At 43.1% G+C, this 17,102-nt stretch overlaps 1 protein-coding gene across 2 annotated transcripts in view; it reads right to left on the bottom strand.

Annotated features, from left to right (window-relative positions):
• Window positions 1–17,102, bottom strand: part of DYNC2H1 (dynein cytoplasmic 2 heavy chain 1) — a 1,763,151-nt gene that overhangs the window by 784,747 nt on the left and 961,302 nt on the right. For both annotated transcript variants that reach the window (XM_078657019.1, XM_078657020.1), the window contains exons 54-55: window positions 11,087–11,241; window positions 8,029–8,166 (exon numbers count right to left, since the gene is read on the bottom strand). In XM_078657019.1, the coding sequence (XP_078513145.1) occupies window positions 8,029–8,166; window positions 11,087–11,241 (293 nt within the window). The remainder of the gene's footprint in view (window positions 1–8,028; window positions 8,167–11,086; window positions 11,242–17,102) is intronic.

The raw sequence follows: 17,102 nt of genomic DNA, 5'->3' as shown, positions 1-17,102 counted from the left end.
CAAACATCGATTAAAAATACAATACCTCGCCCTTAATACCTCAGATCAAGCAGCACTATATTCAATGTATCTTCAACAAAAATAGTTGTTTTATATACATATATATAGATAGATATATATATAGATAGATATATACATACATACATTTATATACTATTTTTATAACCTTAACTTCTCCAAAACTACTGAATAGGTTTACACCAAAACACAATAAGCACTCTTTTTTCACCAAGATCTAGCTTTCTACCAAATGTGGGGTAAATCAATTTTAACAGTTAGGGTTGTGTCTAAAGTTCCTATCCCTCATTTTTTCAGCCCCCGCTTGATGGATCACCCTGAAACTACTTAATTCATGGAAAGAATCAGTGACCATGAAAGCACTCTGTAGGCACAATCTTACTCCAACTATGAAAGGCCTGAAGGCTGGTGAAGAAGAAATACACAGTTAGAGAAGAAACACTAATCCTCAGCTCATGCTAAGCAAACATCTTGAGAACTGGACACCAGTAGCCCATGAGCATTTCCAGAAAATTATCACTCTGTTTTTTTGGGGGTATACTCGCTGTTGAACCATCAACATATGATCACTGTGTTTCCTGTTCATGCTCATTTGCTCATGGCATGAACCTGCTTCAATGAAAATACTCCACATGTGAAGTCCTAAACTTTGAGACACTAATCACCAAATGTTCACTTTGATCAGTGTCAGTTTCCTGCTGATGCACATTCACATTTGAAAAAAATCAGCGAACAACTCTTTCGATGGACTCAAATAACTTAAGACACTAATCACTGCATTTTCACTGAGGCTACAAACTGCAGTAAATACACCAATAAAGCATATGAAATAAGTGAAAAGATATTAATTGGCAGTCTATTCTTAAAATATGCGACCCAAGCAATTATTGCTAGGTCAATAATGCGGCAAGCCACACAATCAGAGCACGAATAACTGAAAAAACCTGTCAGTAACAATAATCACAAATGGATAAGATTGAATAACTCTAGCACTGGACATAAGCAACTCCTGAGCATTTACAGATAACTTTTATCAGTCTTGTGGGCATGCACATTCTGAGTCTTCTTCTTGTGATGAGCATATGCCTCCAGTTATGTTATGTTATGTTAATATAGACTTATAGAGCGCATTATCACCCAGGGGTATCTAAGCGCTATCAACGGACATACACCACCAGCGAGAGGCGCAAAGCCACCAGCTCAGAGGGGCCCCCAGGCCTCCAGGAAAAGCACAGTCTTCAAATTCTTCCTAAAAAGGAGGAGGTTAGTTTCCTTCCGAAGTTTAACTGGAAGGCGGTTCCAAGCCTGAGGGATAGTGCTAGAGAAAACTCTACCGCCCATAGACGCAATGTTAAACCGGGGGCAGACCAAGTTACAGGCATCAGCTGACCGAAGGGCCCTACTCGACATATAGTTGATCAGTCGGTCCTTAATATAGCTAGGGGCTGAGCCATGAATGGCCTTGTGTGCAATACAGAGGCTTTTGAATTTGGTTCTCTGAGTAATCGGAAGCCAATGTAGGTCTTGTAATAAGGGCGTGACACGGGTTCCCCTAGGTTTTTTGCAGATTAATCTGGCAGCGTCGTTCATTACAACCTGAAGCCTAGCCATGAGGTATTTAGGTAGGCCATAGTATAGGTAGTTGCCGTAGTCGAGACGTGCCAGGATCAAGGCTGAGACTGCCAGTGTAAGAGTGGAGAATGACAGCAGTGACGACAGTTTCCGAAGCTGGCGCAGCAGACTGACACATATACCCACCACAGTTGACACCTGCTGAGTCATGGATAACCGAAGGGCCCTACTCGGCATATAGTTGATCAGTCGGTCCTTAATATAGCTAGGGGCTGAGCCATGAATGGCCTTGTGTGCAATACAGAGGCTTTTGAATTTGGTTCTCTGAGTAATCGGAAGCCAATGTAGGTCTTGTAATAAGGGCGTGACACAGGTTCGCCTAGGTGTTTTGCAGATTAATCTGGCAGCGTCGTTCATTACAACCTGAAGCCTAGCCAGGAGGTTTTTAGGTAGGCCATAGTATAAGGAGTTGCCGTAGTCGAGACGTGCCAGGATCAAGGCTGAGACCGCCAGTCTAAGAGTGGAGAATGACAGCAGTGACGACAGTTTCCGGAGCTGGCACAGCAGACTGACACATATACCCACCACAGTCGACACCTGATGTGTCATGGATAACAAGGTATCAACCTTGCTGCCAAGACTTTTTACTGCCACTGCGGGTTCCGGGAAAGGCCCCAGTTCTGCCAGCCAGAACAGATCAGTCCACGGATTTGAAGCTGTAGTGACCGCTAAGACTTCAGTTTTGTCAGGGTTTATTTTTAATGAATTAGCCGACATCCAGTTGATTGTGAACTTGAGAATGTTTTGCATTCTCAAGTGAGCCGTAGGTGAATGGTCAATCTGGATCAGAATTTGAGTGTCGTCGGCATAATTATATACCCTGCAGTCCATCTGGTTCAGTGCTGCTATCAGGGGCTGCAGATAGATGTTAAAAAGCAGAGGTGATAAAGCTGAACCCTGGGGCACTCCACATGTTAGCATGGCTGGGATGGACACTAGATCTGCTAGTTGGACTCGATGGGAGCGTTCCCTAAGAAAGGAAGTCAGCCAGGCCAAAACCGTGCCCTGGATCCCTAGATCCTTGAACCGCGCTAATCGTCGGCCATGATCAACGGTATCAAACGCCGCGGATAAGTCCAATAAGACCAGAGCACACAGAGTTTTCTTATAAGCCCTGAGTCTCAGGTCATCCAGCACGGAAAACATGACCAATTCCGTGCTGTGATGAGCTCTGAACACAGCCTGATTGGGCTCAAGGAGATAGTTACACTCTAGGAAGCAGGTAAGAGAATGTAAAACATGCTGTTCTAGAATTTTTGCCAAAAAAGGCAGCTGAGAGATTGGCCTGAAGTTCTTTAGGATCTGCGCCTGGTTTCTTTAGAAGCGGAACCACCCGGGCTTCCTTAAAATTAGAAGGGACCAGTCCCTTCTCCAAGAAACGGTTCAAAAGGGCAAGCACTTTGTCCTCCATGCCCGGCCATCCCAGCGTAAACATTTTTGGTGGGTAGGGCTCCGCCGGAGAGCCTGATTTCACCCGTCCTACTAGGGTGGACAGAGACTCCTTGGTAAGAGAGGGCAGACTAGTCAAAAAGTTTGTTGTCAACCTAGGGAGGCGGGAAGGAGGCTCGATTGAACAAAGAAGCTTTGGGTTATGACTGATTTCTATCATCAGATCCTTTATCTTATCAAAGAAAAAGGTTTGAAGATCATGGCAGTCCTTTTGACTAAAGGTCGGTTTTGGCACCCTAGCCGTCCTCAAATCGTTTAGGACCTCAGTAATTGTTGCCTCATAAAATTCGGCCTTCCTTAAACGGATGGCTTTTTTATATGCAGCGAACTTCAATACATAAGCAGAAAGGGCACTTGGTTTGTGACACTTACACCATGCTCTCTTACATTGGCGGAGGACTTGTTTTTGTTCCCTAAGAGCATTAGTAAACCATGGTGTCCCCTTACCCTTGTCTACCAGTCTGATTTTATGGGCCGGTGCTACTACCTCATTTGGCGCCCCTAAGTGTAGACAACAGGGTAGCACTTTCGATCTCCAAATCGTCCTTCATGGGTGAATGGTTATCAGAATGTAATAAGATGGCTGTCAGGTCAGTCGCTTTGACCTGCTTCCAACTACGTAATGTTTTCCATTCCGGTTTAGCTTTTGCTCTTCTTGTAAAGAGAGGATATTGGCCTTCAATCAAATAGTCACAATTCTCCACTATAAGTCCTCAAACCATACGAATTACTCACTATGGTGAAATACCACACCAGTGTCAAAATGAATCTTTTTGTTTTATTTTGAATTTTTCTTTTGCAAGGATTATTGGTTATTATTTCACCAATTTATTAAACATTACAAGACCTCAACATATAAATATATATATACAATATTCAAAAAATATTTTGTACAATATCAACAATATCACAATTCAAAAAACTATTCATAAACAATCATACCCTCACTCATTCACATTCACTCTGAAAACTTAGAGTTATTTGTCCTGATGAGAACTCCGCGAATGGTGTGAGTTCGAAACGCGTAGACAACTTTTTGCCATCTAAAACAAAGGAGGAAAAGCAAAACTTTCGTCAAAAAATCTTATCATTTATAAACATTCTTTTGTATATGGCTTACTGTGAATATTTTGATTCCAGGTTTTGTGTAAATACATGATGATATGTATGGATGTGAATGAGTGAGGGTATGATTGTTTATGAATAGTTTTTTGAATTGTGATATTGTTGATATTGTACAAAAGATTTTTTGAATATTGTATATATATATATGTTGAGGTCTTGTAATGTTTAATAAATTGGTGAAATAATAACCAATAATCCTTGCAAAAGAAACATTCAAAATTTGACACTTGTGTGGTATTTCAACATAGTGAGTAATTCGTATGGTTTGAGGACTTATAGTGGAGAATTGTGACAGTATTGGCATTCTGTTGTTCATTGGTTTATCGTGGCTTAGCCTTACTGTTGGGGGCCCAGACCCAGTGGTGGTTTTTTGATTCAATCAAATAGTGGTCTGACCAGGAGCATGGAGAGATCGCTAAGGGCCCTATGAGTGGGCAGGTTCACCAAACTAGATCTAATATGTGTTCTTTCTCATGTGTAGGCCCACCCACCATTCATGTTCATTTTATTTTGCTAGCATGAATCCGTGACAAAGGAAGCATTCTAGAGACAGACTCATTCCACATATCCACCAATGAAAGGTCTGGAGGCTGCTGAAGAATAAATACATGCTCAGAGGAGAAACACATATCTAGCAGTGCATGTTCAAAGAGACATCCTATTAGAAATGAGCATCCCCTCCTCAATCTGATATCTCTTATTGCTTTCATGGTCTTACTTCACCTTCTTCTTCCCATATTAATTTTGATTCACTTGAAGTGGATATTACCTTAAAAGAAATTTCTCATGCTGTCTCCATTTTACGACGCGGTAAGGCCCCTGGTCCTGATGGGTTTACCATAGAATTTTATGCTCACTTCTCAAAGATCCTTCTTCCTCATCTTCTTTCGCTCTTTAATTTCTTTATTACGAATAATTCTTCTCAGGGTACTTTTCAAGAAGCTATGATTTGTTGATCCCCAAAGACAATAAGGACCCCTCCTTTTGTAAAAAATATCGCCCCATTTCTCTTGTAAATACGGATTATAAGATCTTCGCGAAAATTCTTGCGCTTCGTATTGATCCCATTCTACCTGAACTTCTTGGTCCAGAACAATCTGGTTTTGTTAAAGGTCGCTTATCCTCAGGTAACTCTAGAGTCTTCTTTAATGTCCTTAGTAAAGCTTTCTCCATAAATTATCCATTGGCTACTATTACTTTAGATGCAGAGAAAGCTTTCGATCGGATTGGCTGGGATTTTATGTTTCACGCTCTGAAATGGATAGGTTTTCCTCCCAAAATAATTTAATTGATCTCCCTGTTGTATTCTGGCCCTAAGGCATCTATCTTTGCCAATGGTAAAATCTCAGACTACTTCTCTCTCTCTAGAGGTGTCCGCCAAGGGTGTCCATTATCTCCGTTATTGTTCATAGTAGCGATGGAGCCTTTTCTGACAAAAATACGGCAAGACATTACTGGTTTTCAACTTGGCTCTGCTCACGTTCAATTGTCTGTATATGCTGACGATATCCTATTATATTGTTCCAACCCTGATGTTTCTCTTCCCTCCTTTCTCCACCAAGTAGATATTTTTTCACAAATCTCAGGCTACCGCCTTAATCGGGACAAATGTGAGGTTTTACCTCTTAACGTTTTATGTCTTCGCCATTATTTTGATCAAACAGGATTTTCCTGGCAACCGGTTAAATTAAAATATCTAGGACTTTGGTTCTCCTCCACTATTTCTGATACGTTAAAATTCAACTTTGAGTATGTTACTTAAAAATTTAATGATTTAATTACCAAATGGCACCCTCTTTTTCTTTGTTGGTGGGGCAGATTAGACTAGATCAAAATGATGTTGGCCCCTATAATCCTATATTCTCTTTCTATGATCCCTGTTCATATTCCAGGGTATTACTTCAAGAGATTAGATTCTATGTTATCGAAATTCCTTTGGAAAAATAAATCTCCAGGAATAGCCTTGTCAAACCTTAAAAAAGATAAAATCTATGGAGGGCTTAAGTTCCCTGATTTTAAATCTTATCATTATGCTTTCTCTCTTAAACAAGCTTCTAGATGGTTGTGTACTGAACTCCCCTTTCATCCACCTGTTTGGTTATCCATTGAAAAATCCTTTATTTCACCTTTCAACTTTCTCCAAACTCTTGCCTTCACTGCTAATTCTTCTTTCTTACACTCTTCGGTTATTGCTCACACCCGTCAACTTTTGGCCCCTCTTCTCCCCTCTTCTTATCCTTCTCCATTCTCATTATCTCAACAACCTATTTGGCATAACAAACTACTTCGTATTAAGAATCGTACCTTTTATTGGAAATCATGGAGATCCAAGGGTTTAATATGGATCTCACAACTTCTCCAAGCTGATGTACCTATGTCTTTCTCTGCTCTTCAATCTCTTTTCCATCTTCCTAAATCTTTTAAGAAACAATATGATCTTCTACTTCCTGCCCTTCAGGATTATCTTCAGTCACTTCCTCCTTCTCCCGTTCTTCCTGTTCCACAATCTTTCCGCTTTTACAAACTTCCCCGTCTGCATCAAGCCTCTATAAATGTCTTTTGTCCACTCCAGATCGACTCAAAACTAAGACTGAATTAGCTTGGGAACGAGATTTGTCTTCTTTTTGGCTGATTTCTTTATGGGACAAAATTTGGATAAAAATGCACAAGACCTCCAGAGCAGCTAACACCACTCAAACCCTTTATTTCATTTATCACCGTTTATTGTACACTCCCACTAGATTAGCTTCCTTTTCCCCTGATCTTTCCTCCTCATGCTGGTCTTGCTCATCTCCTAATGCCGATTTAATGCATATGCTCTTTCTCTGCCCTGCCATTTCTACATTCTGGAACTCAATTTGGTCTCGCATAAATATCATATGTAACACAACCATTCCCTTCTCACCCTCAGCTATTTTCTTAGGTTCCCTATCTCCTTCCTGGCCTCAAGCCCCTTCTCATTGTCAGTTGCTTGATTTATTCATAGCTGTTGCATTGCATTTGATAACTTCCAACTGGAAAGATTCATCTAAAGTTACTTATTCCGCGTGGTGGAATGCCATTTGCTTTCATCACAGATTAGACACGAACTACGTCACTCCTGTTTCATTAGCATTTAAGAGAGACCACATTTGGATTCCTCTTACCTCATATCTTTCATCCATCTCTCCCTCAAATCCTGCTTCTAATACCCCATTGGGCTTATCTAATGAAGTCCGCAAGCCTCCATGAGCATTTTTCTTGTTGTCTTATTTCTCTGAATTCATTTTTATTGTTATTGTTTTCTTTATTTTTATAAACTGCTTGTATTTTTGCCTTTATTAATATGTCTATGCATACAGTGTATAGTTCTTTATGAGAAAGCCTGACTTTTTGCTTTCCACCTCTTCACACCCTGTTTCTTTCCCTTGTTCTTTTTCCCTCTTCTCCCCTTTCTAATCCTTATCTAGACTTTGTTTATTGATTCCTTTTACTCATACGCCCTTATTGTATATTTTTATTTACATTTATATTATCTTACTTATGCTATGTTATTGTAGTATTTTGGAAGTTGAAAAGAAATCCTCTGGGGCAAAGCCAAAGCCCACTACAAGTATGTTGTGAGGAATTGGGAAAAAATGCTGTGGCAGACATCTAAATCTGTCTGTATCCCGATCTGAAAAAGGCAACACTTTGGATTGAGTCTCTGTCTCTGTTTTATCAGGTTCCTCGATAAGTAAATAAAAAGTTTCAGTGTTATATGCAACATTTGTACTGTACGTTCATGAAACTTCACCAAATCAGGAAAACAATATATTTTCTCACCTGCATGGATACTGTAATCTCTTGAAGGGCAGCATCCGCTTCCGCTTGCTTGGTTTTCAGCAAAATGCTTTGTTCTGCTGCTTTGCTTTTTAATTCATCCACCAAGGCTTTGGCTTCATTTAGCTTTGAAACACCAGCCTTCATAAAATGTACAAACAGGTCACAATCCATTAAACAATCACGTTTTCATAAAAATAAAAACTATTTAAGGTTGGCATTATCAGCATTTGTTGAAAAAAATATGTCCATTAGATCATATATGTATTTTGTTTAACCCCTTCCATGCTCATGACGAGCTCAGCTCGTCATGCAGTACACTGCTTGTGTGCTCATGACGAGCTGAGCACGAGTTTAAAAACAATCACAAACATGGTGGTCTGCTGACCAAAGCAGGCCACCACCCTTATGTTGGCAGTCATTTCTCGTGGGTCGCAAATTGTGACCTACCCTGTGTATATGTATAAGGTAGGCTGATTTGCGACCCACTAGGAATCGTTATTTTCAAATAAAAAGTTTAATATGTTAGGAATAGAGATTTTCAAATTGCATTTCAGAAACAATCGCAATGAGGCAAATACTGTTCCTAATGTTAATGCATCTGACCCTTCGTTTTTTATTCAATCTTACTTTTGACAGATTGAAAAGATTCATATTGAAACTCTGATTAAGATAAGATACACTTGGCACTCGCATCTATGTGCACACTCACGCATAGTACCTGGGAAAGGTTGTGCTAACTGTTCTGGCCCTACTAGCTCCAGCGGCAGTGCATAGGCGCATGTCTGCACTTACTAAGAGATGGTGCTGCAGGGTCACAGGTAAGTCACTTGCACCTGCCAGGGGAAGCAAAATCTTCCTCCTTGGGCTTTTCTTGGATTCTAAGCTCATGCACGGCACCCAAACACAAGAAGAGATCACCCCAAGTTGCAATAGTTATCTTGATGGGGGTATGAGGACAACCACCAAATACAAAAGAAGAGCCCATCCAAGGTCACAGCAGTGATCTTGTTGAGGGAATGAAGTACAGCAGTACATTTCAGCTAGAATTTTCCAAGGCACAAAAGCGGGCGAAGCTTCCACACATAGGTACCTCACAGTCTGCTGGGGATAACAAAGCAGGAATGGAACAAGGACTGTCCCCTGAACTTCAAAAGGGAGTTATGCTTCCTGTCCTACAAACCCTAGAGTCTTCCCAATTTCTAAGGACCGCACCAATGCTTTATAGGGGCCCTGCAGTTCATATTGCTCTCTAAGACGCTCTCTCCAACCTTCATTTTTGCACCTTCACATATAAGAGAGCCTAGATGGGTTCCTGCGCTGCAACAGTCATTCACAGTACACACGCTCAATGCCAATTTACAACACATGCAGAGTATAAACATACATGCAACATCACTGGCACAAATAGAAAGAAGTAGACACTTTTAAACAGGAGAAATCAATAAGCAACTCTCCCCTTGCAGGCATCAGGGAAATACACCTGTCCTGCAGGTAGAGTCACTGCCCATGTGAGTATTTATCCTTCTCGTCTTAGGGCTATTGATTGGACAGCATTGCATTGCACATATTGAGATCCCACAGACTGCAAAGCATTCAGTGTACATAGATGCATGATTATTGTGTGAGCTGAGGCCATGAAATCAAGAATAGCCAGAGACTTGTATAGGGTACTGCTGTCTCCAGAGCCAAGGATGGGAGATTCCTGTCTAAACCCATGTCTCGCTGGTAACATATGGTTGATTAAATATAGTTCATGCCTGGCGTTAGCCAAGACCTTGTATATATAAAAAAATACCCCCAAAAAATACATACTCATTCATACATACATATTATCATGGACTTTCGGTCAGCCATTTTCATCCATTTATCTTCTGCAGTATCATGCACATTTTGCTTCAGTCCACCGCAGAATACACTCTGTGGTTCAAAGCCAGAGAAACCCTAGCAATGTCCTTAGCGCACCGTGAGGGATGACATGCAGCTTGTGCACAACATGCGCAGCTGCAGAAAAAATGCCCCACTAAATAACAGTGCCTAATTGCCCCATGTGGGCTTAATAAAAAATGCCTCGTGTTTTCAAAACTTTTCTTTTTAGTTCACTTATAAAAGGATGGCAGACCTGGAGACCCAGTTAGCGGGCCTTGTTACTACCACTTGTTGGGTGGTACATTACGGGGTAGACATCTTAAAATGATTTTTGTACAACTTTATCACGAAAACCATTCGATGATATCCACCAGTGTGTGTGTGCACTCACATGCACGAGTGACCATCTAAACACCTTTCTGTAAAACTATCACAAATGCCATTCCAAAATGGTCAACAGTGCGTACACATGCATCTGCGCACACAGTGGCATCTTTACAGGTCTCTTTAGATCAGGCAAAGCTTTCTGTAAAACGTTATTACAAAAGCATCTCGAAAATGGACAACAGTCCTGTGGAGAAGTGTGGCTCACTGGTTAGAGGAGGCAGACCTGGAAGCAGAGGTCAGCTCGGGACCAGGGTTCAATTCCCGGCTCGGCGGGGTCTTGAGTCCTAAAATTCTCGCTCCGGTGCCTACTCGATTCACGGGTTCACACTCTGCGACTCTGGGCAATAGCTTGCTTAATCTCCACAACGGCCCCTCGCGGCGGGATGCCTGGCTTTCACCTTGTGGATACCCTGCTGGGGTTATCTCACAGGGGAATACCAGGACGGGTTCCCTAAGCAAGCGCTTAGAAACCGCTCGGTGATTTGCGCTATATAAATTCCTGTACATTTACATTTACATTTACATCCATCTGCTCACACGGGAGGCATGGTTTTTGTAACAAAGGATTGAAAAAAGACATTGCCGTAAGAAAAAAGCTTTGGCGAAACAAATACATCTGCAGCCAACGCCAGAACTAATGGCTTTGCCAACGTTTGTTTTCAAAATGAACACGGTCTGAAAGTGGAATATATATCGCTCGCACATTCCTATTGGTTTCCCTCATCTATGATTGTTTCTCAAGATGACATGAGACATTGTTTCCAAAATGAACTAAAATAAGTGTACAATATTGTTTTTAATGTACCTGTAAATGGCTTTGTCTTTTTGTCAATTCAGCTTTTTTGCGGTTGTACATTGAATCATACACACGCAGAAACGTCATGTATCGACTTGGCGTGGCTCCATATGCTTTACAAGTCTCGTGAATCATCAAAAACGTCTTCAGAAAATCTGATTCACCTAAAATTGATTGCATGAAAACACAGTCATATTTTGTACATGTTCAGCGCAAGGAAATTATTCAAACAAAAAAAGTAATCAGAATTCATTTTTTGAATAATATACAAAGAAGTTAAAATTGATGACACTGGATTAAAACACATTCAATTGACTAGCCTGAACAGCACAGAACCCAGAAATATTTCTTTGCAAAGCAATAATTATTGTCTACCGAGAAGAAGCTTCACGAAGCTCACTTCTTGACTTAAGGCAGCCATTGTAAGTGGGCCAGAATTCTGATGGGTCCGATAACTGAAGTTACCGACCCTGCTGGGTTTACAAGAATAGCAGGAACACCATAGATAGTGTTTCACAAGGACACTTCACTTGCACATCTGTGACCTACCCCTCAAAGCTAAAAAGAGTCACAGACTTCATGACGTCTGATTGTGTTAATGGCAGTGCTGCAAGTGTTTGGCAAATCGTAAGAGGGTGATAAAGGGGTTAACAAGAAGATCCTATTTTATATTTCTCGTAGTATTTGAGTTTGAATAACACAGGTCTTCTAATAAAGGTTTCCTCTTGCCCAGTAGGACAAGCCTGCTCTTCTTTATATTAGTACGTGCTCCAAAGTACTAACCAATTAGTAAATTTGAAGACGTGGTATGGAAGTCAGAGAATACTTTTCAATTTACGAAAAGATAAGTCAAACCCAGCTAGGACACAAGCCACCACTTCATCTGTTATGAATTTAGGGCATTGTGCTTGAGGTGGACTATGTTGAAAAATTTTCTGATAACATATCAAGAAAAGGTGCATTATTTACAATTCTGTAATGAAAATTGTTTAACTAATGGAATTAAAGATAAAATATAAAATAAATATTTGTACAATCGAAGAAGTTACTTACCTTCGGTAACGCCTTTTCTGGGAGAGACTATCTATCTGCAGATTCCTCACCTTGTGAATTTCTCCAGGCACCAGACTGGATCCAGAAACTTGAAAGCAATTCTCTCAAATGTCAACAGGTGGCGGAGCCTGTCTCCGTGTCATGTCCGTCGGTTCTGGATGTGCCGTTGGGGCTCCTATAAGACAGCCACCTCTGCATGCTGATGTCTATTTGTTTCTGATCTCTTTCCAATGAAATCTAAATTTCACTGTACAGATGTTTTAGATTGGCAATTTTAATAATGAACTGAATGAGACAACTCCCAGAACGGGAAGGAGGGTCGGTCAGTGAGGAATCAGTAGTTCGAGAGAATCTCTACCAGAAAAGGCATTACTGAAGGTAAGTAAACAGTTTTTCTGTTACAGGCTTCTAACTGTAGATTCCTCACCTTGTGAATAGATAGCAAAGCAGTCCCACCATAAGTGGTGGATCTGTAAAATGATCCAAACCAGGAAATCCTCCACAAAATATCGGGGGAAGTGTCCATCCCACCAGACCTGGTTGTCTTGGCAGTAGTGCTTTGTAAACGTGTGGATGGATGCCCACCTAGCAGCTTGGTAAAAGTCCATGACTGGCACACCATCACAGCAGTAGCATCCTTTGCTTAGGTCGAGTGAGCATGTAATCCTTCAGAGGGCTGTTTCAGAGTTAGCCCATAGCAGATCTTCATACATAGGAGAATCCTTCACAAGATGGTCCTCTTCTGTACTGCTTTTTCCTTTTTCGTGCCAGAGAAGCCAACAAAAAGCTGGTATTCTTGCTGGTATTCTCTGGTTTGATCAATTTAAAAACTAAGAGGCCTCTTAGCGTTAAATCATTGAAGCCGATCCACCTCATTAGAGGGGTGAGGTGGAGCACAGAAGACCAGCAAAGTAATGGATTGCCCTACGTGAAATGATGTAACCACCTTCGGCAGAAAAGGAGTACTAGTTTGTTGTGGAGAACAAAGTATATGGTTGTTGAAAATAAAATTCATGGAGTTTCTTCACTCGCCTAGCAGATATGATTGCAACCAGGAACACCATCAATTGGTCAAGAGGTGCCAAGGGCAACAGTGCATAGGTTAGACTGCCATGCATATTAGATCATTGGGAGCAAAACAATTGTCACGCTGTGGCATCACAAAAGGTGTTGGCGGGAAAATGTGTGATTCAGTACCTACAAAAAACACATCGCAATAGGTGACTTAAAGAGGGCTGGCTGATCCGATAACCGAAGAAGACCGGAAGGGCTGACAAATAACCTTCAATTGTGGCCATTGCAAGGCCATGCCAGGCCATGTAAGACAAAACAGGATATCTGACAAGTTTGCTCCTAAGGGTTGAAATTGATGGAGGGAGCACCAGGCAACAAACTTCACCCAGAGCCCTGAACATACAGAATTAGTTGAGTAGAGTTTGGCTGCCAAAATGACACCAACCACTATGGAAGGAAGATCAAAAGCCATGGACTGTTGCCGGTCAATCTCCATGCATGTAGGTGTATATTGTGCAGGTGCAGGACTCAACTGTGAAGCTGTGGCAGAAGGTTCTCTCACAGGGGCAGAGGTTCCGGGTAACAGGATACTCACCCAGTCCTGAGGCACTAGGATCACTTGGGCCCGATCTTTTCTGATCTTTTTCAGGCCTCTGGGCAGGAGGATGGGCATAAGGCATAAAGAAATCCTGATCTCCAAAGCAGACTGAAGTTGTCTTCCAGGGAAGACTGCCTTGGTAATTCTAATGCACAAAATATTGGACACAGTGTGTTCTCTGTGGTGGACATTAGATCAAGCCATGACTCTCCCCATTGCTAGAAGACGCCCTGTACCTCTGAGTGCAACTGTCATTCATGATCCAAGAGGCACCAGGGGCTGAGTATGCCCTCCCAGGCATTTAAAGATCCTGCCAGCTGTTGGGTGATCAAGGAGTTGTCCTAAGCATTAAGCCGCTTCCAGAGGTGCAGAGCCTCTAGGTACATGACCTGTGAGTTCACTTTGCCTTATTAGTTGCAGTACTACATAGAGGTACCGTTGTCTGTGAGAATCTCCGACCGTTCCATCTACATGGTTGGGAGGAATATCTTCAGTGCCAAGCGTATTGCTCACAACTCCACCAAACTGATGTGGAGACGAGCTTTCACTTGAGACCAGAGTCTTCTGCTCTCTAACTCTCCCAGCTGCCCCCCCAACAACCTGGCAACCATTTATTTATTTATTTATTTTAAAGGTTTTATACAGCACTGGCTGGACCCAAGGGTATCAGAGTGCTTTACAATGGCCACATGAGTATATATAAAAATAAACATAAAATAAGATATCAATAAATACAATGATGTAGCAAACAAGTCCAATAAAGGAATAGACAACAGCGCAATTTATACAATCTGATTGACAACAAAGTGCGAAATTCAACAACAAATCAAGAGAAGAGAGGATTGTGGTGAATAAAGGGGGGGTAGAGAAGAGGGGGGCAGGATGTAAGAATGGGGAGAGGCTGTCATGGGGGTTAAGGAAAAAAATCAAGTGAATCAGGAAGGGCCTATGAAAGGGAATAGTGAGATAGTGGGAGAAGAAAAGAAAGGAAGTGAAAAAGGAGGTGGAGAAAGGGCATCGGGAGATCAGACGGGGGGGATCCTAAACAGTAGAAAACGGGGTTGAGATAAGAACCCAGAGAAGGGCTTAAAGCCCCCAAAATAGGCAGAGAAGGTGTATTTTGAGGTCTTTTTTGAAGCTGAAGTAGGAGGGGTTGAACCGGAGTTCTTTAGGGAGTGCATTCCAGATGGTAGGAGCATTTCCGGAGAATGGTGATAGAGTGGATTTCTTGTTTAACAGTGGAGGGACAAGAACGAGTGAGTTTGAGCTCCTCAGTGTTCGAGAGCAGCCAGCTATAATGAGTTTATCTGCGAGGTACAGCAGGGTGTGTTGATGCAGGGTTTTGTGCGTAATGCAGGCGGTCTTTTAGGTAGCAATACCAAGGGGGATGATGGACGGAGCGTTTGAGCAAATCAAACACTCACCCCCAGTCAACTGATCTGGGTTTAATCCATCTTCATTCTTTAGCTCACTTCACCACCCCAGTTCAGACCTGGCCATCTGCAAATCAGTCTGACCCTGTCCCTCATGGGAACAGTCCAGCCCGAACTGCCAAGCCAAGTCTTCCCTGAACCGGAAACAAGCATCCTGGGACCGGTTTAGGGTTCATAACCCTCATCAGCCAGGCTATCTTGAATCCAGTGACCAAGTGAGCAAGGGACCCACGTCTGGGCATACCCTGCCAACTTAGGGCAAACAAAGCGATACCAAAGGGGATGATGGACGGAGCGTTGGAGCAAATCAAACACTCACCCCCAGTCAACTGATCTGGGTTTAATCCATCATCATTCTTTAGCTCACTCCACTACCCCAGTTCAGACATGGCCATATGCAAATCAGTCTGACCCTGTGCCTCATGGGAACAGTCCAGCCCGAACTGCCAAGCCAAGTCTTCCCTGGAACGGAAACAAGCATCCTGGGACCGGTTTCGGGTTCATAACCCTCATCAGCCAGGCAATCTTGAATCCAGTGGCAAAGTGAGCAGGGGACCCACGTCTGGGCATACCCTGCCAACTTAGGGCAAACAAAGCGATACCAAAGGGGATGATGGACGGAGTGTTTGAGCAAATCAAACATTTACCCCCAGTCAACTGATCTGGGTTTAATCCATCGTCATTCTTAAGCTCACTCCACCACCCCAGTTCAGACATTGCCATATGCAAATCAGTCTGACCCTGTGCTTAATGGGAACAGACCAGCCAGAACTGCCAAGCCATGTCTTCCTTGGACCGGAAACAAGCATCCTGGGACCAGTTTCGGGTTCATAACCCTCATCGGCCAGGCTATGTTGAATCCAGTGGCAGAGTGAGCAAGGGACCCACGTCTGGGCATACCCTGCCAACATAGGGCGAACAAAGCGATACAAAAGGGGATGATGGACGGAGCGTTTGAGCAAATCAAACACTCACCCCCAGTCAACTGATCTGGATTTAATCCATCATCATTCTTTAGCTCACTCCACCACCCCAGTTCAGACATGGCCATATGCAAATCAGTCTGACCCCTTGCCTCATGGGAATAGTCCAGCCCGAAATGCGAAGCCAAGTCTTCCCTGGACCAGAAACAAGCATCCTAGGGCCGGTTTCGGGTTCATAACCCTCATCAGCCAAGCTATCTTGAATCCAGTGGCAGAGTGAGCAAGGGACCCATGTCTGGGCATACCCTGCCAACTTAGGGGCCTATTAGGATGGCGGACGGACCTGCGTCCGTCCGCCACCCCCGAGGTGGAGGGACCGTCCGCAGGGGCAGCGGCGGTCCCTCCGGTGCAATTAGGATGTGACCGCCACCCTGGCGGTCACATCCCGTATCTTTAACCTTGCGGTAAGTGCTGCTTGAAGCAGTACCCGCCGCAAGGTTAAAAATGCATGTTTTACATTTACATGCACAAAGCGGCAGGCACCGCGCGGTGCATGTAAATGCTGGGGGGTACCATAGGTACTCCCCATGTGCACCCCCGACACCCTGGGGGCCCGCAACGGGCCCCTAAACACCAAAGACCACATGCTTTTCCACGGCGGAAAAGCCGCCGTGGAAAAGCATGTTTCAATGCAGACACCGCCACCAAATAGCCCTCCACACCCCGCGGATCAGCGGCGGATGGACCTGCCGTCCGCCGCTGGTCCCACCGCAATCCCACCGCCATCCTAATCTGACGGTGGGTGTTTTCTGTGGCCGCGGCGGTGAATCCGCATCCTCCAGGCCGGCGGTTGCTTCCGCCGGCCCGGAGGATGCGGATTCACCGCCATCCTAATCGGCCCCTTAGTGCGAACAAAGCGATACCAAAGGGGATGATGGACGGAGCGTTTGAGCAAATCAAACACTCACCCCCAGTCAACTGATCTGGGTTTAATCCATCATTCT

This window comes from Lissotriton helveticus, chromosome 8, assembly GCF_964261635.1.
Source record: "Lissotriton helveticus chromosome 8, aLisHel1.1, whole genome shotgun sequence".
In the NCBI taxonomy this organism is placed as follows: domain Eukaryota; kingdom Metazoa; phylum Chordata; class Amphibia; order Caudata; family Salamandridae; genus Lissotriton; species Lissotriton helveticus.
Note: the sequence above shows the minus strand (reverse complement) of the source record. Positions and strands in the feature narration are given on the sequence as shown.